Source organism: Panthera uncia, assembly GCF_023721935.1.
Source record: "Panthera uncia isolate 11264 chromosome C1 unlocalized genomic scaffold, Puncia_PCG_1.0 HiC_scaffold_4, whole genome shotgun sequence".
Classification (NCBI taxonomy): Eukaryota; Metazoa; Chordata; class Mammalia; order Carnivora; family Felidae; genus Panthera; species Panthera uncia.
Window position 1 is genome coordinate 12,738,249 of NW_026057585.1, and position 26,035 is coordinate 12,764,283.

The 26,035-nt window shown below is 55.8% G+C and overlaps 1 protein-coding gene across 4 annotated transcripts; it reads right to left on the reverse strand.

The window, feature by feature from the left end:
- Positions 1 to 6,434: 6,434 nt before the first annotated feature.
- On the reverse strand, positions 6,435 to 25,147 carry CSF1 (colony stimulating factor 1). 4 transcript variants are annotated; one of them, XM_049616623.1, is made up of 10 exons: positions 24,709 to 25,147; positions 21,381 to 21,503; positions 20,081 to 20,143; positions 18,079 to 18,249; positions 14,158 to 14,305; positions 12,231 to 12,974; positions 11,908 to 12,038; positions 11,267 to 11,319; positions 10,873 to 10,931; positions 6,435 to 7,502 (listed from the first exon to the last, which is right to left on the reverse strand). In XM_049616623.1, exons 1-9 carry the CDS (start codon positions 24,745 to 24,747, stop codon positions 10,886 to 10,888), a joined length of 1,518 nt encoding a protein of 505 aa, XP_049472580.1. In that variant the 5' UTR covers positions 24,748 to 25,147; the 3' UTR covers positions 6,435 to 7,502; positions 10,873 to 10,885. The 4 variants fall into 4 exon arrangements, with proteins under 4 accessions (XP_049472580.1, XP_049472579.1, XP_049472581.1 ...); XM_049616622.1 differs by having other exon boundaries at positions 11,908 to 12,974; XM_049616624.1 differs by having other exon boundaries at positions 11,908 to 12,449; positions 24,709 to 25,145.
- Positions 25,148 to 26,035: the final 888 nt, after the last annotated feature.

Sequence of the window (26,035 nt, forward strand, 5' to 3'; positions counted from 1 at the left end):
CCCAGTGTTGAGCTGGACTCAGGGCTGGATCCCACAACCCTGGGATCATGACCTGAGTCAAAATCAAGAGTCAAACACTTAACCCACTGAGCCACCCAGACGCCCCCCACCCCCTTTTTATAATTTCTATACATTTGTTGACATTCTTCATTTGGTGAGATATTATTCTCATATTTTCCTTCAGGGCCTTTTTTTAAGATTTTATTTTATGTTTAAAGTTTATTTATTTTGAGAGAAAGAGAGAAAAGGAGCATGAGTGGTGGAGGGGCAAAGAGAGAGGGAGAGAGAGAGAATCCCAAGCAGGCTCTGCACTGTCAGAGCAGAGCCTGATGTGGGGCTCAATCTCAACTGTGAAACCATGACCTGAGCCAGAATCAAGAGTTGGACGCTTAACCTACTGAGTCACCCAGGCGCCCCTTAAAGATTTTGTCTTTAAGTAATCTCTACACCCAACATGGGGCTCAAACTCACAACCCCGCGATCAAGAGACATATGCTCCACCAACTGAGCCAGCCACGCACCCCTTTCTTTAGTCCTTTACACTTGGTTTCCTGTAGTCTTTGAACACACTTAAAATACTTGACTTAATGTCTTTGCCTAGTAAATCCAATGTCTGCACTTCCTCAGGGACAATTTCTATCCATTGCTTTTTTCCCTTATGTCTGGACCAACTTTCTCATATCTTTAACACACCTTGTAATTTTTTGTTGTGGTGGTGGTTAGAACCAGACTTTCAAAACGATCTAATGCAGCAATTCTGGATATCAAGTTCCTGCTCCCTCCCCAGAGTCTGTTGTTGTTGCTCCTATAGAAAAATACTCCAAACATAGCACAGGCTTTGGGCCAAAATTTCTTCAAGACAGAGGATGTTCTTTGGGAGAATGGACAGAGAGAGGCTTTTGCATGTGGACATGGAACTCCTCTGAGGAAAACCTCCATGGACTGAGTGCCTACAGTGCACTCTGAGAATGATGCTCTTTGAGTCTCCCTCAAATATAGGCAGAAGGAGGGTTCTGTCCCTAGCCATTTCCCGGTCTCCCCAGAATCACTAGTGTGTTGAACCTGCAGATGTCACACTCAGTGATCCTGATTCAGCCTCGGTCGTGCCATCCCAGCCTGTGACAACCTCCTCCGGAGATCTGGCTGGTTGTATGGTGAGCAAATGCCCAGCCTCTTCGCCCAGGAAGGTCAGGATCAGGCAAAATAAGAATAACACCAAAGCTTGTTGCCCCCTAAAGTGATCAGTGCCCAGATGTCACCTTGGCCAAAAATTAGAGACCTGGGAGAAGCCCAAAGGGTGGGCAGGGAAAAAATACATGGGTCATAAAGGACCCAGCCAAAGGGAGTCTGTGGAGGGGCTGGCAGTCAGGAAGGGACTCTCCCAGAGGCCCAGGTGGTGGGCACATCACCCTGCAGGGGCTTTTTCTCTTTTCCTGGAGGATTTAGGATTAGCAGCAGGGCCGAGTATGAATCTGGTAGGAATCTGTCACAGGTCCTCCTGCCCTGTGCCAGACTAAACAATCCTGCCGAGGGAGAGAAGAAGAAGGAGGTTGCTAAGGCCCTGGGAGCCCTCCAAGCCTGCCAGACTGGAATGAAGTGTCCATTTGTGTAACAAGCATCTGCTAAATGCCTACTAGAGTGTGATGTGACAAGACCATGGGCTTTGAAAACAGGCAGATTGGGGTTGAAAACTAGGCTCTGCCGCTTACCACCTGCTGTGACCTTGGCCAAGCAGGTTTTAAGTGTCTCTAAACCTTAGTTTCTACATCTATAAAAGAGAATATTAGCACCCACTGACGGGGCTATTGTAGGATGGAATGAGATGACATTTTTATAGAGTGCCTCACCCATACCAGGCAATTAGTCAATGAAAGCTATTCATCTTGTTGGCAGCATTGGATAAAGACTATTCCTCTATGACTTCCTCTGCCTTGATTTTCCTAAGGGCCTGCACTGCCCTGCATCCTTGACCAGGTCCTCTGTTATAAGCTCTCACAGCACCTGTGTCTTTCTACCTCTGTTTTGGTTTCATAATTACTTACTTGTGTCACTGACCTATCTCCCCCACTGACGCTTTTGCTCATGATTTGGTGCTCGGTTTCTAGCAATAAATGGGGAAATGAATGAGTAAGTGAGGATGAGGCTGTGGCCTTCACAGACCTCACCAGGTGCGCACACACAAAGAGACTAAATAGCAGAGTGGCTGGGACAGGTGTCCAGGACCTCTGAGCAGGCCTGGGACCTGGGAGCTGGAGTGGCTGGAGTCCAGCATGGGGCTCTCACCCAGCTCTCCTCCAGGAGCTGGTTCAACAACTCCCTTGACCCAGCCTCCTCCACCTCCCCCACCTGTAACCTCTCCTGCCCCACTGTCACCCAGTCCCAGAGCTGCATCAGTGTGGACTCTGGACAGGGCCATGGGGGTCAACCTGTGGGCCTTCCCGTGGTCTCAGACCAGCGATGGGGCCATGGCAGCTGCAGCCCCTACAGGCCTCAGAATGAGCCTCTCTGTGGTTTGGTCACTTTGCCATGGGGCTTTCCAGGCTGACAGGTCCACCTTGTTCCCTCAGGAGTCCCAGCATCCAAGCCCTCCCCCTTTCCCAGAAACTGAGGTGGGAAGCCAGGGGACAATTTGCTCTGCTCTGGCAGAGGGGCAGTTCACTGCGGGAGGGGAGTGTGGGCTCTTTCCCCACAGCTGCCCAGCAGCTGACCTGGGCATTGCCCATGCCTTTATGACTTTAGCATCTTGTTCAAGGGGTCGCCAGACGCCCACCCAGACTCCAGGCCCCTACCAGCCCTTTCCTTGCCATGGCCCGCAGTCTGCATGAGGTTAACCTCAGGCTTCTTCCTGGTTGTCTCTGATTCACTTTCCTGTCTCTGGCCGGATAATGGTTTGGGGTTTGGCTGGGCCCTTCTGCTCACATACTCGAAGACAGAGTTCCTGACCCTGCCTGCCAATGGGTACCTACTGCCTCCCAGGGCCACTTTCCCCTGGGTCTCCAACCTGTATCCTGCCTCCAGCCGGAAATCCTTGAGTTACAAGGTATCCGAATCCTCACCCGGGTGGGAAACACCCAGTTCTACCACCTTGGGCTGAGAATAGCCAGGGCCTGGTAGCATCCCGCCTCCCTGGTGCCTGCCCCGAATGGAGCTGTGTTTAGCCTGGGCCCCCTGGGACCACTCAGCAAAGGCAGCATCAGAACACATTTTGTTTGGGGACAGCCCTTTGGAGTCCACCTGGTGCTCTGTGGTTTCTCCCTTCAAATCATGTATATACCTGGCTTGTATTCTGAAACCAGTTGTAAGGATGAGGAGAAACCTGAGGTTTGGAGAGGTTGAATACTTGCCCAAGTCTGTACTGTTAGGCAGTAAGAAATCCAAGCCAGCTACCTAAATGCTCTTGCTCTGAATCCAAAGTGACTATTGTTCCATAGATATGACCCTTCTCCAGCAGCCGCGGCAACACGTGAAACCCAGGAGAAGCCTGCTGAGGTTCCCGGGCCTTTCTTTCTGGATACCTCCTGGGGCTTCTGGAAAGGCAAGTGAGGGGCAGGGATTTTTGTTTGGTGGGTTGGTTGGTTGGATGGCTGTTTTTTGTTTGTTTGTTTTGTCAATCCTTGCCTTGAAGTATACATTCCATCCATAGCACAGTGATTAGAGAGAATTCTAACGTAACTTCATCTCCATCAGAAGCCAGAGAGAACCTTCTACTGAAAATCCCTTCTCTGCTTGGCTAATGAATTAGTATAGTTATCCAGTATACATTCCACTGGTTAATACCAGTGAGGCTCTAGAAAAGGGCACCCATGAACTCTGGTCAGAATTCGTATTATTATGCCTTCATTCACACATTCAGTATTAACCTTTTGACACGCGTTTATCGAACACCTACTGTGCGCCAGATACTCTTGGGTGTTGGGATGAGAGAGGGCTGTAGCACAGCTCCTGCTACAGTTCACGGCCTGGTGGGACAGACAGACCCATTAACAGGCTCTCAGTCTGTTGGAACACAGAGGAGGAAGGAACTAAGCCTGGGTGGGCCTCAGAGGCCTGGGTCAGGCTGGGAAAGCATCTCAGAGGAGGGGACTTTTAAGCTGGGCCTCGAAGGAAAAAATATGAATAAGTTTCTTCAAGAATCTTTTCTGAGGGGCTTTTCATAAATGATAGGAAATGCTTACGAGAAATGATGAGGGATAGGGTGGTAGCGGGGGCTAAGGGTATAAAGAGGGATAACAGAGACACCTGGGAACTTAGTCCCTGGCCAGGTTTCTTTGGGGCCAGTCCTGACCTTACAACCTCAGTCCCCTAAGTGCAGGGACCCAACCTTTTAGTCAGCACTGTCCAATAAGATCTCTGCAATGGTGCAAATGTTCTGTTTCTGTGCTATCCAACAGGGTAGCCACGTGTGTGGCTAGTGAGCCTTTGAAATGTGGCCAGCATGACTGAAGAACTGGATGTTTCCTTTTATTTCGTGGTAAGTCATTTCAACTTAGTCCCCATGTCAGACAACGCACCTCTATGTGCTTCTCACTCTGGATCACATTTGAATCATTTAAGATGCCTTGCAGAATTTCTGATGCCCGGTGCCCGAGCCTTTATCCTGTGATTCTGATTTTGTTGATCTGGGGCGGGGGGGGGGGGGGGGGTTGGGCATCAGCTGTTTTTTGAAAACAACTCCAGTGTTTCTCAGGTGAGCCAGGGTTGAGGACCATTGGTTGGAAGCTTTGTCCACCTCTCTCTCACAGGTGGGGAGGTTCTTGTTTCACAGGGTTAGTTCAGGGGAGTGGGCTGTGCCTTCAGTCACCCTGGCTTTCCCCAACACCGCTCCCCCAGTTAAGGCCACCCTGCCCAGTAAGAGGGGCAGGCCCTAAGACCCTTCGCACAGCCTGCCGGCTCTCCCCGGCCTCACCCACCTCCCAGTCGAGGCTGCGTTCAACCACCTGAGCCCCGCTAGGACAGAGCCCCCTGTCCCCTTGCCGGACAGCAGGGGTCAGTGGTCAAGAAGCCTGGTCCTTGCAGGTCTGGGGACCTTGGACAGAGCCCAACCAGCCATTTTCCCAGGCTGGGCGAGGCTGGGCTGGAGCGGGGGCCGCTGGCCAGGCCTGAGGCTTGGCTAGTTTCTGTCCACTTTCCCATTAAAAGACACGCCGATGCGTGTGTTTGGGACAGCAATAACGCAGGGGGTTTTGGTAACGGGACTGGGACCTGGGGAGAACCCTCCTTCCCCGTGTACCCTGGAAAAAGCTTTCTGAGCTGGGGCTGGCCCAGCAGCTGCTGCCTGCCTACCCCCGTTTTTGCCACCCACGCCCCAAAAGCACTTTTCCCATGACTCACACGTGGCAGCCTGTGCACTTCTTTTATTATTAAATATATAAGCAGCTTCCTATTTTTTAAATAGATATTTAAATGACTTTATATAAAATAATTCACCACTTCCAAGTATAAAAACAAAATCTCACAGTGTGTGAGCCAATGTTCCCTCTCGGCTTTCTCAAAGAAGGGATTCCTGTGCAGGTAGCCGGGGGAGCAGCCCAGAGGTCCGGGGCCCCTCCCGCACCTGTGTCACCAAGCGCCCACAAAGAGCTTCTGCAAGGAGTTGGATTTGCTTTCTTGACTTTTAAAATACTATATGTTTGGGGTGGGGGAGGAATGCCTTTTTTCTGTGGGTTTTTTTTTTTCCCTTTCACTTTTAAGTACATATACTCTAGCATCAAATACAGAGTCTGTGACTAGAAGGAGCCCCCACAGGGCAAGTTCCCCACTGCTCTTTCTTCGGCTGAGAGCGGCAGGGCAGGGGCGGTGGGGGCCAGCAGACCCCAACTTTCGAGGGCAGGAAGAAAAGTCATGGGCCTTGGCCCAGGGGCCAGGAAGGGTGGGATCTCTCTGCGGAGGGCCCAGGGCAGCAGAGAGGAGGGATTGCAGCAGCACAAAGAGACCAAGGGCAATCAGCAGCCCTGTCACCTGCTGCCAGTTCTCAGAACAGTGGCCACAGGCTGGCCCAGGAAGCTGAAGCCCTCAAGACAGAATTGGAAGCAGGTACCCGGTCCCTCTCCCACCCCGGCTGGCCCGGCCAGAGAGACAGTGTAGGGGTGAGAGCTGGGGGTATCATTGCCTACCCAGGTGGGGAAAGAGAGGGGGGGATGAGAATGGGAGCTGGGTGCCGCGCTGAGATGCTGGAGAGCAAGGCCAGCCTCAGGGCTTCCACGGGGACAGCCGGGGTGCCTGCCAGCACTGCCCTGCTGCTATGAGGGGGGCGGGGCCTGGTGCAGGGAAGGAGACGTGGGCCGGAGGGTCAGGGTGCAGACGCCTCCCCCCACCTCAGCGGTATACCCATAATTGCAAAGACCCATTTTCAGTCAGAGTTCACCCCGCAGCCTCCTTCTGGGTCTGCCTCTGCCCTCCCTGCCCGCCCTCCCACAGTCACTTCCCTCCTGGGAATGTCAAAGTGCAAGATGCAGAAACCTGGGCGAACAACGCAGCCTAAAGACCAGCTCTGGCTGGCAGCCCAGGCAGTTCTCCCACCCCATCCACCCTGGGGAGTCGAAGCCTGGGTCAGCAGAAGGTCAGGGCTTAGGGGCTCCCTCAGTCGACAGGCAAGGCCGGCTCGGGCACTCAGTGCAGGAAGCTGGCGAGAGGCTGGAGGGGCAGGAGGCCGGACAGATGTTCGCTCACAGGGATGGACGGGGCAGGCTGTTCAGCAGGCAGGTTCAGTATTCACAGTGCAATGGCTTCCTTCGTGAGGGGAGCCTCTGCGCAGCCTCCCGGAGAAGCTCTGGCAGGGCTGGAGGGAAAGTGGGGCAGATCCCAGAGCCTGGTCTTCCCCTTGGCATTGGAACCAAGCCAGACAGGTCCCGAGGGCAGGGCTGACCTCTCCTCTCTGCCTGGCAACCAGCAGAGGGCACTTGGGCAAGTGGAGGGTGCAGACACGCTCCAGGCTGTCAGTGCAGACCAACAGGCCCAGAGGCCTTCTCTTCCCGTCTTTTGGGCCGCACACCTTTACGGGAAATCCAGCTGACGCTGTCCCGCCCTGCCAATCTCATGCTTCTCTCGCTGGAGACAAGTCCCTGCTTGTCGGTGCTGGCATCATCCCTAGGCACCAGGCGGTCCTCTGGGCAAAGGGCTCTTTCATTCCTCGGTGCCCACCCTGCTCTCCCACGTCCTACAGGCATCTGGGTCCCTGGCCCAGGTGTGGCTTGGAGGGGAGTAGGAGGAGAACACAGCCCCTGAGGCGCAGAGGGTCCTCAGCCGAGCTTCCCAGCCTTCCTCCAGTGGATGGGAGCCGCGAGGGCCCACGATAAATATCAGCAGCGTGGAGGGCAACCTCCAGCCCTCTCCTGGTCAGTCCAGAGTCTGAGGGTCGAGGGCAGAGGGACTCCAGCCTCGCTGCTCTGGTCAGGAGCTCTCGTGGTGGGCAGGCCACATTGTGAGGAGAATGGCTGGGGAGGGGTGGTGGTGGACGCCCCCATGATGTCTCGTCCCATGGAGAGACTGTCCTGTGCGCCCAGCTGTAAGGGAGAGAAAGAAAGTCTGGTCAGCCAAGTGGGAGTGGAGGGAGGGGTCGCTGAGGACATGGGTGGGGGAGACAGCGTTCCTGTGGGCTGTCAGTGGTGCTACAGGCAGGACTTCCTTTGGTCCTCTCCCTCGCCTTCCCAGCCACCCCAGACACCGCAAAGGACCAGGCGGCTTTTCCTGGCAGCAGTCCAAGCCTCTGGCCAGACTGGCCTCACCTCCTACCTCCTCCTGGGGAACTAGGGACCGCAGGGGGAGGTAACGGGGCCGGGTAGAGGCCTGAGCAGGGCCAGGAGAGGGGGTTGGCAGCTGCTTAAGTGGATGAGTCTAACAGGGAGGTGGGGGGGGGGCACTTGAGTGTCCTTAGACTTCCCCTCGGGCAAGACCACCTCCCTGGCCTTGGGCCAATGAACCAACGATTCCTGCTAACTCTAGCAAAGAAGAATTTCTCATTCCCACATTCACACCATTCATCACAGACGGTCATCGCACACATTACTCGATACTCGGGACAGCAGGTCATAGGTAACCAAGAGGAAGAAGTAGAGGCAGTTTCGGAACAAGGAAACTTCCACCCTGCCACTTGCCGTGCTATCCCCTAAGTAACCCCACCTCCTTCCTGACGGGCCAAGGGACTTGCCTCCCTGGATCATCCATGGGAGTCAGGGCCTTGCTGTCTCCAACCCCACCCCCATCCTTGTCCCTTGCCCAGCATGCTCAGAATGCTTTGTTCCCGGAGCAGAAATCCCCTGGGCTCCATCCAACTTGGGATCCTGTGTGGGGCTTCCCTCCCTGACCATCCATAGACCCGATGGCAAAGTCCGTGACGGACAAGGAGGGCAGATGGGACCATAGCTTCTGGCTTCCAGCCCATTCCCGTGCTGTGGAGGGGGAAGAAGGGAGAACCAGAAATTGGACATGAGCCATGCTGGGCACAGCGGGGTCTCAGACCCGGCTGGGGCTAGAAGGGAAGAAGGACCAAGTGGGTGAGTCCGCTGCCCGTATGCCCTGATTCCTTAGAGTGCCTGTGTCTTCTTCTGAGCATCCGTCTATCCGTCTCTCTGCCTCTGTGTTTTCTCTCTCTCGTCAGAGTGGCAGGTAGGCTAGGGGCTCGCCCTGGATCTCCTGAGGCTCCTGGGGCTTAGGCTGGACCTACTGATCCAAGTGGTGGGATGAGGAATCTGGGGTGTGGTCCCTGCCCTGGATTCCCTTTCTAAGTGAAATCTAGAGGGGAGGAAGAGGAAAGTTGGGCAGGGCCTGAGAACAGGGAGGCAGGGAAAGCAGAGCAGGGGTGTAGAAGAGATGGGGCGGAGGGCCAAGACCAAGGGGGGAGGCTGGCAACCAGTCAGAGGGTGGTGCAGCCCTGAGCCACGGAGTCCCCAGGGACCTTGATCCCTCCTCTGCTTTACCAGTCTCGAGGGAGTCTGGGTCATCCTCACAGCCCTGCCAGTGTCCCACCTGACCCGCTCACCCATCTTAGCCCACCCCGCCGAGAAGGGGGGACCCCAGGATTCCAGATATGCTCCCTCGTGCTCTCTTCTAAATAGGCTCCCTCGATACTGAGTATTCCTTAGATTCCTTTTCTGCAAGGAGTGGCCCAGACCTGTCATCGTACCCATGGGAAGGTCCTAAGGCGCTCACGTGTATGTGCCATGGGGTGTGACTGGAAAATTGAATGGGTTACCCTAGTTAGCCAGCCAGCGAGCCAATCAGCAAGTCAGGCCGTTAGCCAGCTAGTTAGTTAGGCAGGCAGCTCAGTTTAAGTAGTTCCCAGCTAGTCAGTCGATCAGTCAAAGTCACCTAGCCAGCTGGTCAGCCAGGCAGCCAGACTTGATTAGTTAGCTGGTTAACCGGTCATCCGGAAGGCTGGTCAGTTAGAGCCTGGCCAGGGTCAGGCGGTCAGTCAACCGTGAAGCCAGTCAGTTATTTATTGAGTTCTTGGCAGATGAGGAGGAGCCCCCGCTGTAGTAGAAAAAGAAATGCAAAGAAAGTGGAAGACACAGTCCCTGCCCTCAAGGGGCTTACAGCCTTCTTAGGGATGCGGAACGTACATGTACACATAAAATAAGATTTCAAAGTGTATGAAAACAACATCCAAGTAAGTGCCAATTGATACAGGATTAACCAAATACCAAAGAGCGGAGGGGGAGGACCTGAAGAGCAGTCAGCGGGCGGTGGAGACAATCAGGAAGAACGGGAGGTGGGGGCGCTGCCTGGAATCGGGGAGCCAGGGTGAGGAAGGATAAGGGTCACATCTTTATCAACAGCGTGGGCGAGGACAATAGAAGGCGCTCATCAGTGTGCAGGAGGCACATTTGGGAGGACTATGAAGACAGCATTAGGACTTGAAACGATTTCAGTGGGCACTGGTGATGGGCAGAAACACTAATGCAATCTGAATCTGCTCGAAAAGAAATGTCCAGATCAAGGAAGGTTAACAGTCCCACTGTACTTTGAGCTGGTCAGACAACATCTGGAGCACTGTGTCCAGGGCTGGGTGCCACATTTTCAGAGGGACATTGACAAACGAGTGTCCAAAGGAGGGCGACCAGGATGGTGAGGGGTCTGAAAACCCTATCATACGAGGAATGTTTGAGGGACTTGTGCCACACTTAGCTTACAGAATTCTTAAAGGGGGCCTGGATAACTGACTTGAGACACTGGGAGGGCTCTCGTGAGAACAGGAGGGAGGACCATCGCGGAGCAGGCAGGGAAGCTCACTCGAGGCAGGATTTCCTCGTGGCGCTCCTGGGAGATGGCAGGGAGCTTGCCTGGGACTGGGAATATGGGACCAGCAGCTGGCTGACCCCCTGTCGGGGATGCAGAAAGGGGAGGCCTCTGTCGGGTGGGACACTGGCCAAATGACCTCCGAGAGCCTTTCTAAGACTAAGGTTCTGGGGGTCCATGAATCTAAAAGCAGGGACGTAGAAATGATCTCTGCTGCGGAGAAGGGTCAAATAGGGTGCAGACAGATAGAAACCTGGCAAGAGGTGCCAAGCTGAGAACGTTGGGTTTGAAGTGATTGGCGGTGCAAATTCCCCAGGAGGGTAAAGACCACGTACAAGAAGATTTTGGTTGCTCTGGGATGGAAGGTGGCAGCAAAGACTAGAAGCCAAATATAGAAATAATAAGCCGATGTACAGGCCACAGTGCCTAGCCTCCGATGGTGGGGGTGGGGGGAATGGAGGAGCCGTGCGGCTTCCTGAGGATCTTGAAAGGAGACAGTTGGCAGGATATGGGGACGGATGGAAAAGAGAGCAGGAGGGGAGGGAGTCAGGTGTGGGTTGGTGATTAGAAATGTAGGGAGATTAGAAAAGAGGGTAGCTAATTTTAAGGGGTGGAGAGAGATCCAAATCAGAATCTTACCTTAGAAACCCCTCTATACTGGGAGCTCCACCTGTCTGTCCTCATCCTGGGTCAGGGGGCTGCGGGCAAAGCACAGGGCTGGCATAAGACTTCAGCAGAGGCTGAGGAGTGAGGGAGCCCCTTAAGTTTGTCCACCAAACACCTGCACATGTGCTCCAGCCCTCTCAGACTTAGAAGACTCAGAACTGCCTAGCCCTAAGGAGAAATCAGGAAAAATCCCAGAGATACAGGAGAGAAGAAACGCCCTTCCTCCTCTCTGCCTCCCATCCTGTTCTGGGCTCCACTTCCTCAGAGCAAGTGAAAGGAAGTCTCCCTCAACTCTGGAGGGGAAACAGATGCCAAGACAGGCCCCCCTGTGCCTTCCAGAGCACCCCCACCTCCTGCAAACTCTCACCTGCCCTCTGGTCGCTCCATGGGAGAATCCACTGTCTGAGGCTCTCGATGGCTCTGGGGACAGACAGTAAAGATCAGGCTCCCTGAGGAGCTGGGGAATGGTGTGGGGACTGTGGCCTCACCCCCAGGCAGGGTTGCCCAGAGGAGTAGACGAGAGAGTTATCAAAGTCTCCCCCAGCTACCCTGATGTGGGGGTCAGCCGCGGGGCCTCACTCCCAGCCGCTCCCTGGGGCCTCACTTCTGGTGATGCCCCATCTCCTCTCCCCATGCAGGCTGCCTCCTATCCCAGGGGTCCTGGGGCCCGGGGCCCCACAGAGCTCCCAGCAGACACTGCCCTGACCTCCATGCAGTACCACTTTCCTCTCCTAGCTCCCCTCATGGCCGGGTTCTCTTCCCACTCTCGGCCCAAGAATATTCTCTCCTGGTCCCTTCCCGTTGACCTTATAGCCTGGGTCTCCCCTGTTTTTGAATAGACCCTCCACTTCAACCTGCCATCTTCTGTGCTCAGCTAGCCTCCTGTCTTGGCATCTGAAGAACCCAGGCGGAGCCCAAGTAATCCTCCGACCCGCTCGACCTGCTCCCCCACCCAGGCTGTGCCACCGCCCCCACGGGATGCCCTCCTCTCGCAGGGGCTCTCCTTACCCGCCTTCTCTGCCTGTAGAACAGGAGGCCGCCGACGGCCAGCAGGACCAGGATGATGCTGGGCACCAGCAGGCGGAAGACAAACCCGGGGAGCTGAGGGTCTGACGGTCCCTCCTGCTGCCTCTCATGGCCTGTGTCAGTCAAAGGAATGGAATTAAAGCGGGCTGAGGGCCTGTGCCCCTCACTTGCTTGTCCTTCCAGCTCTGTGGGGCTCCTCCGATCCCTGGTGCTCCTTCTGCCCTCCAACTCCCTGAGGGGCAGCACATGGCCCCAGGAGTGGCTTCCAGGAAGACTTGGCTGTGCAGAGAGGGCCGAGGGACTACCGGGGCTTCGTGGAGGCCGCGACGGGGTCCTGAGACTGCTGAGGCTTCGTGGGGGCCGCGACAGGGTCCTGGCAGAGCCTGGCTCCTGGTGGTCTCTGGGCTTGGCAGATGGACGGTCTGTCTTCTCAGGTGTATGACTCTGGGCCTGGCCAGTGGGTCTCGCAGGGCCCACCGTGGGCAGGGGTATGTTAGTCATGTCCTCTGGCTGCTGGCTCCTGGCTGAGTAGGACAATGGAAAAGATGCTGACAAGAGGTCACTGGGCCTGGCGGTCATCTTGGCCTGGATGCTGCCTCCTCCCGGCCTGGAGGAGGAAAGCTCTGCCCCTTGGGGTACGGGACCCTCACTAGCCTCTCCGGAGGCCTCTTCTAGGGTCCAATTAGTGCCCAACACAAAGTCAAGAATGTGCTCCATCCCAGGGGTGGGGGCCCCGGCAGAGGACTGGGGCTGAGGTGAGTCTCCGATAGGACTGGCCTCTACACCTGGGGGCTCTGGAGAGTCAAAGTTCTGGCAGGTGCTCCTGGGTGGTCGCTGCTTGGCAGTGCCCGGGTCCAGGTCCACCGTGCGGAGGGGCAGCTCACTGGGCAAGAGGGAGCCGCCCTCTGTCCCCTCAGAGTCAGCCCGGGTCAAGCGAGCCATGGGGGCCGTGGAGGGGGCAAGGGGCTGCTGAGGGGAGACAGAGGCCAGGTCACTGGTAGGGGTGGCTTTGGGGTACAGGCAGTTGCAATCAGGCTTGGTCACCACATCTGAAAGAACCACAGAGAGAGGGAGAGAGAAAGATGGGGGGGAAGAGATAGAGTCACCAGCCTTCAGCACAGGTTTCCCGGGGGGGGGGGTGTTGAGAGGGGATATGGGTCCAGGGTCCCTCATCCCCTAATCCCTCAGCTAGGGGCTGAGGAAAGGACAGGACTGGAGCCAGTGCTCATGACACAGGCCTTAGGCAAGGAAGGTACAAGCTGCAGGGTCTCAAAGGCAGAAAGCAAAGGTTTAGAGGACAGACTAGGGGCCAGGGTCAGGGAAGACCAGGGGACAGCTTTTCCTGGAGTTCCAGCTGGCAAGGCGCCAAGCCACGGTTGAGCAGCAGCTGGCCAGGTGGTTGAGCAGCAGCCTCCAAGACTAACACAAGACACCCTCAGGTCCCATAGACAGTGCTGGTTGGAAAGCAGCAAGGTGGTTTCATGCACAGCCAGGGGCCACACAGCCACAGCCACAGGCGGGAACAAACTGGGGCTGGAATGTGGCCAAGACTTGAGGCCTTGGGATTGAAGCAACGAGATTGGACTTGGCCATTGGCAGGTCACGGGGCCTCAGCTCCTGCCTCGGGGAGCAAGGTTGAATGTAGGAGGGCACACGTGGCACAGGACGCAGAGACGAGGCCACGTAGGGTACACGCGTGTGCAGCTGGGCCTGCACTGGGAGAGTTTGAGTGATGCTCAGCCTTCAAATCCAGCCTTTTCCCTTGAGGGGACATTCAAGGCATCCTGGGGACTTCTGGAGCCAGGGTATCCTGGTGATTCACAGCAGGGCTCCTGGTGCAAGGGCCCTGGCTCCCAGATGGAGCCTTGCTCTCTCCACGGAACCCCCTGTGCGTTCAGCCAGCCTGCAGAGCTGGAGGGGAAAGCCTCCAAGCCTACAGGGCCCTCCGAGAGGGGCCCCTTGCCCATTCCCTGATCTCACAGCCACCAGCGTGATCCTTCTCGATGTCTCAACATGCACACACATGTCAGAAAAGACATGTGCCTGGACCACCCAGAGGTACGTGAAGCCACATATGAACATGAGAAAAGCACATCTACACACACAGGAGCTCGCGTCGCAGCCAGGCTGCCTGCCCAGGGTCCCTCCAGCCCCACCCCTCACCTCCCAATCCCTGCTCTGTTCCTTACACCCTCCCCTTGACCCACACTTGCTGGCCCTTTTGGTGCTTACCTTGGCTGGAGCATTTCTCAAAGCTCTTGTTGCAGTTCTTGCTGAAAATGTTCCAGTCCTTTTTAAGGAGATTCTTTGTTTCATTAAAGACATTCTTGATCTTTTCCAGCAACTGGAGGGGTGTCTCATGGAAAGTTCGTACACAGGCCTGGAAAGACAGTAGGGCCCCCCACACTTGGTGAGGATGGGCCATGTCTCTAGCTTGTTTGCCAAACGCCCTTGGCCTTTTTCACATCTGTCTTCTTTTCCTCTTTCATTTTCTCCCTCCCCTCACCCCTGCTGGGTAGTGGCACCAGCCCTGAGATCTCCGGATATGTCATTTATTCACAGATCTGTTGAGCACATATCTATGTGCCAGGCATATGGCAATTACCTGGGAATCATGCAATGAGCATGAGAGAGGTGGTCACTGTCTGAGTTGGGACACTGAATCTAGCAAGGCATTGGCATTAAACACGTTACAAGTGCAGGGAGTCATATGAAGAAGTGTGGAATGATCTGAGAGTGCACAACGAGGGGAACCAAATGAGGGCCCAGGGTGAATTTCCCCATGGAATCAACTGAAAGATGAGCAAGGGTCAACCAGGAAAGGAGGTGGGGTTGGAGAGAGTGGTCCAGGTTGTGGGAACAGAGTGTGCAAAGGTCCTGAGGCAGGAAAGAGCCTGAAATGTGGAAAGACCAAAAGACGGCTAGAGTGGCTATAGTAGTGCCACCTAGGAAGAAGTTGGCAAGAGATGGGGCACCTGGGTGGCGCAGTCGTTTAAGTGTCCGACTCTCGATTTCCACTCAGGTCATGATCTTACAGTTCATGAGTTCGAGCCCCATATTGGGCCCTGTGCTGACGGCACGGAGCCTGCTTGGGATTCTGTCTCTCCTTCTCTCTGCCCCTCCCCCACTTCCACTTGTACAATTTTCTCTCTGTCTCTCTCAAAATAAATTAATTAATTAAAAAAAAGACTAAAAAAAAAAAAAAGAAGTTGGCAAGAGATTCATGCAAGAGAGGTCAGCAAGGGCCAGGTGCTTCGGGCCCTTGTTGGCCATGTCACAAACCGCTAACCTGATCCATACAGCAAAGAGAAAACATCCGAGGGGTTGTTGGGGAGGTGGCTGGTGTCACAGTGAGACCCAAGTTTTAGAAGGGTCATCCCGTGGTGTGGAGCAGGCCACGGGGCTGTGGGTCCTTCTCCAGCATGAGTATGCCTTGGAAGGGGGGGCTGAAGCTGCCCCAGTCCTGTCTATCGAGCTGTCCTTTTCTCTTCTGCTCATAGGACCATGGCTCCTACACCCACTGGGGCTCTGAGAAGCTTTACACCTCCTGAGCTGCTCCTTCTCAGTCGTCTTACCAGGCTCCCTTCCTCCACCAGACTCCTAAATTCTGGCATTCCTCAGGGCTGTCCTGGACCTACTTTCTCCCTTTCATGCCAGATGAGCCCCCACATGCCCGTGGCTTCATCCGTGGTCTACTTACCAATGACTTCCAAATACCAAGTTTTTCCTTAAACTGAGCTGCACAGGCCCTTGATAAATGTGGACCAGATGAACAAATGAATGAATGAATGAATGAATGCACGCATGAGAAAACCTGGGCTCAGCTCTGTCACCCACCACCCACGTGACACGGGCCAAGTGGATTATCCAGTTTGGGCTCATTTCCTCTTCTACAGTGCCTTCCAGCCTCCCACCAGGGCTGCTATAAGAAAGAGGGAAACTGCCTTTCTCTTCCTTTCTTCGTAAACCTCTGTGTCCTTCGTACCTCACCTCGTAACTGCACAGGGAACACGGCAACATCCAACAGAAGGTCCCGATGCCCACCTATCACACAGAGGCTGTGCCTTCTCTCTTCAGGAGCTCTGAACCCTCACCAGCCTTCTCCTCAGGAGACTGGCTCCTGTAAGCCTCAAAGGCTCCCTCCCTCCTCAAGTCCACCCTGCTGCGTTCATGCCGGGTGTAGGAAGTGTGCATGCAGGGTGGTGGCTTGTGACAGTGCAGATTCCCAAGCCCACCCACAGCCCCAGGGAATCAGACTTTCTAGGGGTACATACTGGGAATCTGGATTTTAAACAAGCTCCCCAAGTGATACTTAATGAACCTTAACATTGGAAAACCTCAGCCTTAATACCTCTCGGGAAAGATGTTTCCTCCCGCAATCCCACACTCCCTCTGGTGACCTCTATTCCTGTGCCTTTATGGAGCCCCACTCCCCCACAGTGCTGCCTCTACTTCCTCTCCGTTCACCCTCATCTGGCACCTGCCTCCAGCAGCAGCCGCACACTGCCAGAGCCATCGGACGCCTTTCTACCCTCGTCTTGCTTGACTTCTCAATCCCGTTGGATAAAGGCGACTACTTTTTCCATCTGGAGACAGTCTTCCACGGGCCCAGTGAAATCAGTCTCCTGGTTGTCCCTCCACCGCTCAAGCTGCTCCTTCCCAGTCTCCTGGCCGGGTCCCCTCCTCTGCCTGGCTTCTGGGTGCTGGGGTTCAGGGGTCTGTTTCTCCTCCCACAGTGGGCCATGCTCTACAGTCTCTTGGCCTCACAGATGACCTCCACACCACCTCCTCTTACACGAGTATCTTGCCAGACAGACTCAAGACCCCGTGTATCCAGCCACCTGCTCCGCATTTCCCCTTGGCTGTCTCACAAGCGTCTGGAGTTTCATGTGTCCCAAACTGAGTTCCTGCCCTTTCCCCAAACCTTCTCTGCCTGATCTTCCCCTAACTGCTCCAGACAAAACCGGCCTTGAGCCATCCCTTCCCTCGGCTCCTTATGGCCACCGCATCCCCAAATCCTGTGCGTTCTTTCTCCAAACTCTACCTGGGAGCACAGCCGCTCGCTCTGCCTGCACAGCATCACCGGGGTCCAAGCCCCGCGCTGCGTCCCCCGCCCCCCAGTGGTCCAAGCCACTAGAACCTCTGGCCCCGACTTGCGCCCCCTGCTGGCCTCCCAGCCTCCATTCTTGCCCCCTGCGGTCCTCACAGTGAAGTTAGATTAGGTCATTCCTCTGTTCCCCAAAGCTTCCCTCAAACTTCAGACAACATTCCACATCCCTAAGACCCCAGATGCGCCCCCTGCTGGCTCCCACCTCCTCCCCTCTCTCCCCCGCTCTCTTCCACACTTCCTGGCGACCACCCTTTCTTTGTGGTCCTGAATGTGCAGTCCTGCACACCTCAGGGCTTCGGGCCTAGCATTCCCTGTTCTGGAATGTTCTGACCAGCCTCACAGCTTCCTAACTCTTCCTCATCTTTGAACCTCAAGCGAGTATATTCGTACTCGGAAGGCTTCTCCTTCTCTTCTTCCTCACCCCCCTTTTGAATTAGAATGCTGTTTCTTTCTCAGAGCCCCACGCAGCCCTCCTTCATGGCGCCGCTCCCTCACCTCCTTCAGGTCTCCCCCTTGCCTGGCTTTCTCTTCAGCAATGCACTTACTACCATCCTACATACCACGTATTTGACTTGCATATTTTGTTAACTCTCTCACCCCCCCCGCCCAAATGTAAGCTCCATGAACGTGGATACGGGTACTCGTCTGGTTTGACTCCAGATGATTCCTAGTGTCTAGAACAGTACCTGGTACACAAGAGGCACCATTCACCATTGGTCGAGTGAATGAATAGTGCTCATGTTTCATAATGCTATTTACTTGTGTCATTGCTTAATGGTTGCCAACCTCACTTAACCGTAAGCTCCACGAGGGTGGGGGCCACGGAATTTTTCCTCACGAAGACACGGCCAAGGCCTAGCACCGTGTCTCCTGCCCGGTAAGTCCTTAGCAGAGGTATGTGGGGTGAATAAATGAATGAGAGAGAGAGGAACCATGACACAGGGTGAAGCAAGTGAATATACTATGTGCACAAGGACAGGGAGGGTACCACCAAAGCCACCCTCTACTCTTGCTCACTGTTCCTGGCTCCAGGACCCTCCTACCTTGTCCTGCTCTTCATAGTCCTTGGTGAAGCAGCTCCTTAGCCTCAGAGAGAGCTCCTGGAGGGTCACGATGACATTGGCATTGGGAGTATTGTCTTTGAAGCGCATGGTGTCCTCCATTATGTCTTGCACTAGGAGAAAGGCCTTCTTAAGGTAGCACACGGGATCTTTCTGAAAAACAAGAAGCTGGAGTTTATGGTCTGGCTGATGTGATCGGGGAACCCAGGCTCTTTGACAGGTGCCCCCATCCCGGGCAGACGGAGGGCTGCGGCCTGCCCTTCGCCTGCCCCCGAGGGGAGGGCCACGCCACCCCAGTAAAAAGGGGGGCGCTGACCTCAGCTGGTGTTTCAGTCTCTTTCATGGGATCTGGAGCTGCCTGGACTTGAGGTAGAGGGAAGGAAATGTGGGTTCTGATTAGAGACATCCTCAGATTTCTGGAAGGTGAGGCTTTCATCAGAATGGGGGTGTGTAGGGGCGCCTGGGTGGCGCAGTCGGTTAAGCGTCCGACTTCAGCCAGGTCACGATCTCGCGGTCTGTGAGTTCGAGCCCCGCGTCGGGCTCTGGGCTGATGGCTCGGAGCCTGGAGCTTGTTTCCGATTCTGTGTCTCCCTCTCTCTCTGCCCCTCCCCCGTTCATGCTCTGTCTCTCTCTGTCCCAAAAATAAATAAAAAACGTTGAAAAAAAAAATTAAAAAAAAAAAAAAAAAAAGAATGGGGGTGTGTAGGTAAGGTGGATCCTGGGGAACTACTCTGTCTCTCTTTGGCTTGCTTTCACCAAAAGTTCTTTACTACACGGCTCCTTCAAATCCTCCAGGCCACAGGGGGAACTAGAGACCGCCTGAGGACCCAAAGGATAACTTCCATGTTTTGTGTCCCTCAGAGAAGGTGGTTGCCTCAACAGACACTCTGCTTCAGCACCGGATTCCTGGTACCAGTCTTATCATTTCCTAGCTAAGGAAACTTGCCACATTTGTTAAGGCGTGAGTGAGTGAAATACTGAGGTTATTCCTCGGACCATGAGGTGGTCTCCAGTTCTAATAGACATGTATATGGGTAAGGTGTGCAGAGGTTCAGAGATGGGAGCAACTCTGGGGCGTATCATGGTGATTTTGCAGGCGCAAAGATGAGCAGGCGTGGAATAAGGGGCAGTATGGGGGCAGTTGAAAAGACATCACAGGCACAGGAAGGGCTTGTGCCAAGGCTTGGAGGCAGGAAGGGGCAGGGAATGGGGGCGGTGGGCCCGGACTGTGTGGTGTAAACCCCAAGCTGACCAACCTGGGCTTTCTCCTGGAGTGAGGGGCAGGGGCGAGGGGGTGCTGACAGGTTTGGAGGAGGGAAATGAAGGTAACAGGTTGGAGTTCTGAGAGCTCCCCCTAATGGCGGGAAGATGGTGTGCATTGGAAGCAGGGAGGCTCTTGAAACTGTCCAAGCAACTGATTGGGTGAGGCTCCCGCAGAGCCCAGAGCAGCTGGGAGGCAGAACCGGCAGCACTTGATGGCTGGTTGGGTGTGGGGTAGGAGGAAGAGGGAAAGGGCTGGACTGACTCCCTGGCTGCTGTTCAGTCTGTTGGATGGAAACGACATCCTTAAGCAAAGCATGTGACCCAGAAGTCATCTTGGTTTGCTTTGGCCCTAGAGCCAGCCTGCCTGGGTTCAAAGCAGGCCCCCCACCACTTAGAATCTATGCTCCCTGAACCTCCCTGAGGACGATAACCGAGACTGGTATATCACATAGTCGTACTGTCAGGATTAAATTAGAAAGTGTCTGGTGCATAGTAAGGCCTTGATATGTGCCAGGGCCAGGAGAAGGGAGCAGCAGGGGACTTGAGGCCCGGATCCTGCTCGGCCCTGGACCCTGGCACCCCAAACTTGAGCACCAGGGATCCTCACGCCCTCACCATGCCCAGTTATGGGATTTCTCCTCCCTTCATGTTCCCACATATACCCACCTTGGGAAGCACATATAGGGCTGGCACAGGGGCCTTATAAATAACCATAACTCACCAACCGCTCCTGGTCTACAAACTCAAAGGCAATTTGGCACGAAGTCTCCATCTGACTGTCAATCTGTAAGAGAGAGCAGGCCAGGGGTGGCAGGGCGTCTGCAGCTCAACTGAGCTCACCTAAGAATGAGAACTAGAGTTTTTGGGTGGATCAGCGTTTGGTGCTCATCTACCTCCCCACCAACCATACTGGGAAAGACAGAGGCAAGGGAAAGACTTGTGCCTCCCCCATGCCCAGGGTGGGCTGTAGAAGAACAAGGAGTCTCCTCATTCCACCCCCACTCCACAAAATCTGACAAATACCAGTTAGTTAGAAGGAAGAACTATCTAACAGAGGGTACAGGGCATAATCTTCCACGACAAGTAGTGAGCTCCCTGTCCTGGCAGGGATTCGAGTCGCGGCTGGACAAGCTCTGGGGATTCAGGATCTACAGGGGCTGGGGCTAGGTGCCCTTAAAGCCCTCGCTGGCCCCCAGAGCAGTGGCTCTGGGAGTGTAAGCCTCAGAGAATGCTATGGTTCTTGTTCTACCTGGATAGCTGCAGAAGCTACATGCAGGAGGAAAAGTGTAGAGGTAAGAGAGGCAAGAGGCCCAGCCTACAAGCCCCGAGCTCAGGGCCCTGGAGCTGGTCTTAGCCAGTGGTGCCCCACCCTGTCTGGCTGGCCAGAGGGATGGTAAATTCTCTTCTGAGCAGGACAGCAGCCATGATGGTAACCTGATTCTGCCCAGCTGAACCATGTTTGGAATTGTTGACAACTCTGCCAGCCAGATTAGAATAAGACACGGGTTCCTTCATGGCCTGGGTGAGCAGTCCATCCCAGCCCCAAGGCTCAGGCAAGAGCCAGGAGAGTGAGGGTGGAGGGCTGGGAGCTAGGCAGGAGCCTTCTCTCCAAATCTGACGGTAGCTCTGGTGCCAGGTCGGGGGCATATCCGAGAGGCTGGGAGTTAGAGGCGACACAGCAGGCAGACTGGGATGGCTCCCCAGAGGAAGCATCACACTGAGGGAGAGCAGGCTTCGCAAGCCTTTTCAGAGTCTATGGTTGACATTCTAGGCAATCATTAACCCAGGCAACTGGCTGGAAGCCCACCCTGTCCACTGTCTGCAGGGGAGTCAGAGAGGGCTGCAGGCTTGGGGGTGGGTCAGAGACCCTGACCCTGAGAAGGTCAATGAGAGCTAGGTGGGAGCCATGAATCATGTCCTGTGCAGCCGTATTTCTCTGCCTGCAACCCTTGCCTTTGACCCTGCTCCCTGCCTCAGTTTCCCCGTGGGGAGAAGGTAGATAGGCACGGCCACACACTCACCAGCTGCTGCAGGAACTGCAGGTGTCCGTTCCCAATCATGTGGCTACAGTGCTCTGACACCTCCTCGGTAATACTCCTGCTCACCAGGAGACAGACCAGCAGCAGCAGGCGGCTCAGCCATGTCTGTGGTAGAGAGTGCATCATTACTCCCAGCCCTCACTCTCCCTAGGAACCCCAGTGCCCTGCTGAGAGTGGAGAAACAAGGAGCTCACACCTACAATGCTGCAGGCTCTGCCCCTTGCCCAGGATGCAGCGTTGCCCGGAACTTTTTCAGGATTTCCTACGTGGCACGCACAATCTCGCTCTCCTTGATAACTACCCAAATGTCACCTCCTCCAAGAAGCCTTCCCAGATTAACCCAAGCCGAGCCTGATTACACACTGACCCTTTAAAGAGGACACGGGAGGTGTTCCTACCAGTCTAAATTTCCGTGACACTGGAAACTCCTTGAATGCACGGCTTGCATCAGCCCATTGTTGTGTCCCTGCAACTTCAAACACCGAGCCAGACATCTTGTGGGCTGCCCACTCCTCTCAAGCTCATGTTCGAGCACCCACTTTCAGACTTCCAGCCAGACATTTTCCCTAGGCCCAGCCCTTCCTCCCACCTGATTCCACACAGGTCTGGCTCTGCTACTGGAAAAAACCAGGGCCCCGAACTCAGTTTCACTGGGAACCTATCCCACACTGGAGACCTTTTGGAGCCCTGGGTGTGTGTGTCAAAAAGGAGTCTGACTGCTTAATCAGAGGTAGCAGTGCCAGTTCTAGGCCATCCCTGGTTGGCACCTGCTTATCAGAGCTCCAACAGGGTCTGCATCCATCCAGCTAGCTCTCATCATGGCCAGGAAGTTTTCGGAGATCTTTCCCTCCTTCAGCTCCCACCTGGCCCAGGAGCTGCTCACCCCTCGAGGGACGGGACTGGTCCCTGACACCTCATCGTTCCCCTTCCTTCCTTTCTCCCTCCTCCTAACCAGGGTCCCCTCAACCCTCCCCCTGGCCCAGGTCTCCCATTCTCTAGCCAGAGGCAGAGGGACTCTTGAACTTTCTTTCCCCAACTCAAGGTTGCCCCTGGCAGCTGATGTCTCCAGATTCAGGGAAACGCTGTCAGGGTGGGGTGAGAGCTGGCACCTTCCTGGGCTCTGGGCTCTGCCTCAATAATCCAGATGATGAGACAAAGACTGCAAATAAATAGCACATTGGAAAAACAAGGAGGCTATGAAACAGCCCTCAACAACATGCTGATTTACATATAATTAAAAGCCCAAATGTTTGTTAGCTCCTACCAGGGAACAGAGGCCCTGGCTGGGACTACCAGGGAGGGCGCAGGGAGAAAAGGCCTCTGTGAGGCCATGAAAAATGGAGAGAAGTTGATGGCAGAGAGAGGGAAGGGGAGGCCTGGAGGGAAGAGGCACAGGATGGCCCAATGCCACTCAGTAAAGGGATCTGGTGAGGGTCCTGGCCTGACCTGGTGGAGGGAGAGTGGAAAAGGGGGAGGACAGTCGGCGGGGAGGGCTTCAGGCTCTGTTGGGCAGTTGAAGAGGTAGCCCTGGGTGGGAATGGCTGCCCAGGCCCTCCAGAACCTTTAATTCAGGACCCATTGGAAACTGGGCCATGCGGAAGGTGTGGCTCTGTCCCAGGCCGCTGCCCCTGCCGCTCTGAACCCCCAGTTTTAAACAGTGTGGAGGAAAGAGCCCGTGAGAAAGGCGGTATTCAGGAAGACAACCTTGCCACAGGCACTTCAAGATATTGACATCGGAGGACAGCTTAACACCCAAGGGCTGCCTGGCGTTTGGAGATATTTCAGTGATTGGTGTGGGGAGGTGCAGCCACCACGTGGGAAGCTGACTTTGAAGGTGGCCAGAGGGGGTCCCCCCTGCCCCTGGGGCCCCAGGTTTGCCTCAGAGGAGGAACTGAATGGGCACCCAAGGGTTAACATTCTAGCTCGCATCTAGCTGGGCTGGCTCTTCTCCCCCTCCATTCTTCCTCCCACCCACCCGCCTTGGCCTCTGGGACAGCCACGAAGGCACCTCTCCTGCAGGCCCACAGACATCTCAGCCCCGCTGTCCATCCTCACCTGTCCCATCCTTCCCATCAACAGGGGCCCTGGAGGGACCTTGGCACGACCAGATCCTTAGACGGCTCTTGTCTAAAACCAGTCTACGTTTCCCTCCACCTTTACTTTCCTCATGGTCTCCCTCCAGCCCTTATCTTTGTCTGGTTGCCTACCAGCTCCCCCTCCACAATTTCCCCCCTCCTGACACTGTCGTCAGTCTCTCAGTTGGGCTCTTCCTCCCCTGTGGATCTGCTCTTCCCCCTTCCTCTCAGCCCCACCTGCAACCCCTTCCATTCCCCTCCAAGTATTTGCTTCTCTCCCAGCCAGTTTCTCCTGCCATTCTCCTTTAGGGCTCCTCACAAGTAAACCCACTGGGAGAACACCTACTGTTCATTAACAGTGCCACCCTGCACTTTCTAGGAGCTGCCCCACCTACTGCCCGCACTTGGGGCCGGACATTCCCCGTGCAAGGCGGAGCAGCCCCTACCCTGCCCAGGGCTCTGCACCACGGAACCCTCCTTCCACCTTCCCCTTTCTCTGCCACCGCCGAGCCCAGGAGCTCCCCGGCTGAATGAACCAGATTTTGCAATAAAAAGATTCGGAGCTAGCCCCAGGCAGCTCTGGAGTCCGGTCCCCCCAAAACAGACTGGACTCAAGTCCCCCAACACCTCCTGCTTGCATGCTGGGACAAGTAGCGGCTTGCCCGGCTCTTTCCTTTTGCCAGCAGGTTCCTGGGCACAGACCCTGGAATTCTGTGAGCTGGATGACCTCTGAACTTCTCCAACGCAGAAGCGCCCACTCCCCAGCAGAGCCTGGAAGCATGTGTGGCCCATGGCGAGGGTGCCCACTGGGAGGGCGCCACACTCAGCGCGCAGCCACTGCGCGGGTCTCTTGGCGGTGTCGGCTCAGAGATGGGAGAAAGGCAGGGGCTGACACGGAGCCGGCACAGAGCCTCTGCCGGTGGCTGTGAACCCCTCTCTCCCGCCGGCGGGTGGCTCAGTGCGCGCCTCGGAGCAGTGGGGTGAGCAGCCTCCCCTTTCCGGAGAAGTACCGCAGCCCCAGGAACCGCTGCAAGGCGTCACGGGTCCCAGCCCGAGTGCGCCCGGGACGCCAGGCAGCCGGCACGCAAAGATGGGAAGGACCCCGGAGCCCGTGGTCGCGGCGGGGAGCGTCGGCGGCCGGCGCGCCAGGGCAATAGGTTCCGAGGCGCCGCACCGCGCCTCCCGCTCCCGCCCCAGCCCTGCGGGCGCCCCGCCGCCCCGCGGCCGCCGCTTACCGTGGAAGGGCAGCGCCCGGCGGCGCCCCGCGCGGTCATACGGGCAGCTGGGTCCCGGCCGGGCGCGTCGGCCGCCCTCGCTCGCTCGCTCGCTGGCCGCCGCAGAGCCCGCGCCCCGGCCGAGGGCCGCGCTGCAGTCCCGGGGGTGCGGAAAGCGGGCGGCGGCGCCGAGAGCACCCAGGCAACTTTCACTTTCCACCAGCCGGTCTCCACTGGCCAGCTCCTCGGCACAGCCTTTTAAGAGGACTTGTGGGGGCATGTGGTTTATGGGAAATCACCTTGGACAAGCGCCAGACACACACACACACACACACACACGCACGCGCGCGCGCACGCGCGCGCGCGCACTGACACAGACACACACTCCAGAGCCCCACTGAACCGCCTCCCCTCCCCCGCCCCTCGGGCTGGTCTTCCCCGTGGTCCTCCCAGTCGCCCTGTTTTGTGCGCGGCTCCAGAGCCTTCAGCAAAGTTAACTCGGACTCCGCCGCCTCCCGCCCTTCCGCGCGCCCGCTGCGGACCGAGCCGAGCCTTTCCTTCCGCGCTCTCCAGGCAGATCCGGTGCTCTCTGTCTCTCTCCCTCTCTTTCTAATATTCGTCTCGAGGGACTTTCCCTCCAGGCCTGAAAATTCCCAAATCTGAGCAGGAAATGGGCTGAGAGCAGGGGCAAGCACTGGAGCCTGGGGCCTCCCCGGGCTGTGCACGCTGCAGCACCTTGTTGCGATGCAGTCCGCGGGTTTGCAGCAGCCCTCTTCTTCCTATGCAGCCCCCTAGCCTCGCGTCTCTCAGGGTACAGATAGGCAGGGAGGCTAGCTAGCTACCTGGCCAGGAGGGGAGGGACTGTGTCCTGTGGCACAGAGCTGGGAGGTTCTGCTCTGGGCCAGGAGACACTCCGGGCACTTGACCTGCCGGTGATGTAAATGCTGGCTGAGACCCATGCTCCTCTCCTATCTGACTGCCAAAACCTGGGATGATTGGCACCTGGACCCTAGATTTCTGATGATGCTTTTGGAAATGCATTTCCCGAGATGCTTAATCATGTTCTGCCCCTGCATGAGAACGAATCTAAACGAAGCCTCATAGAATGCGCCTATTAATTATCATGCCAACTTCAGGCTCTTTTTCTTTCTTCAATTCATTATGATTCACTGTTGGAATCTTCTGGAAGGCCACCCATCCATGATATACGGTCTCAAAGGGGCATCTTTTGTCGCTTTCCCCAGCCCCAAGCAGTAATTTTACACCCTCATCCCCTTGCTCCTACTGGTGTCTCTGAGTGGAGTGCTCTTCTCCCGCTTGTCTTTAAGGCAAACTCCTCATCCTTCAA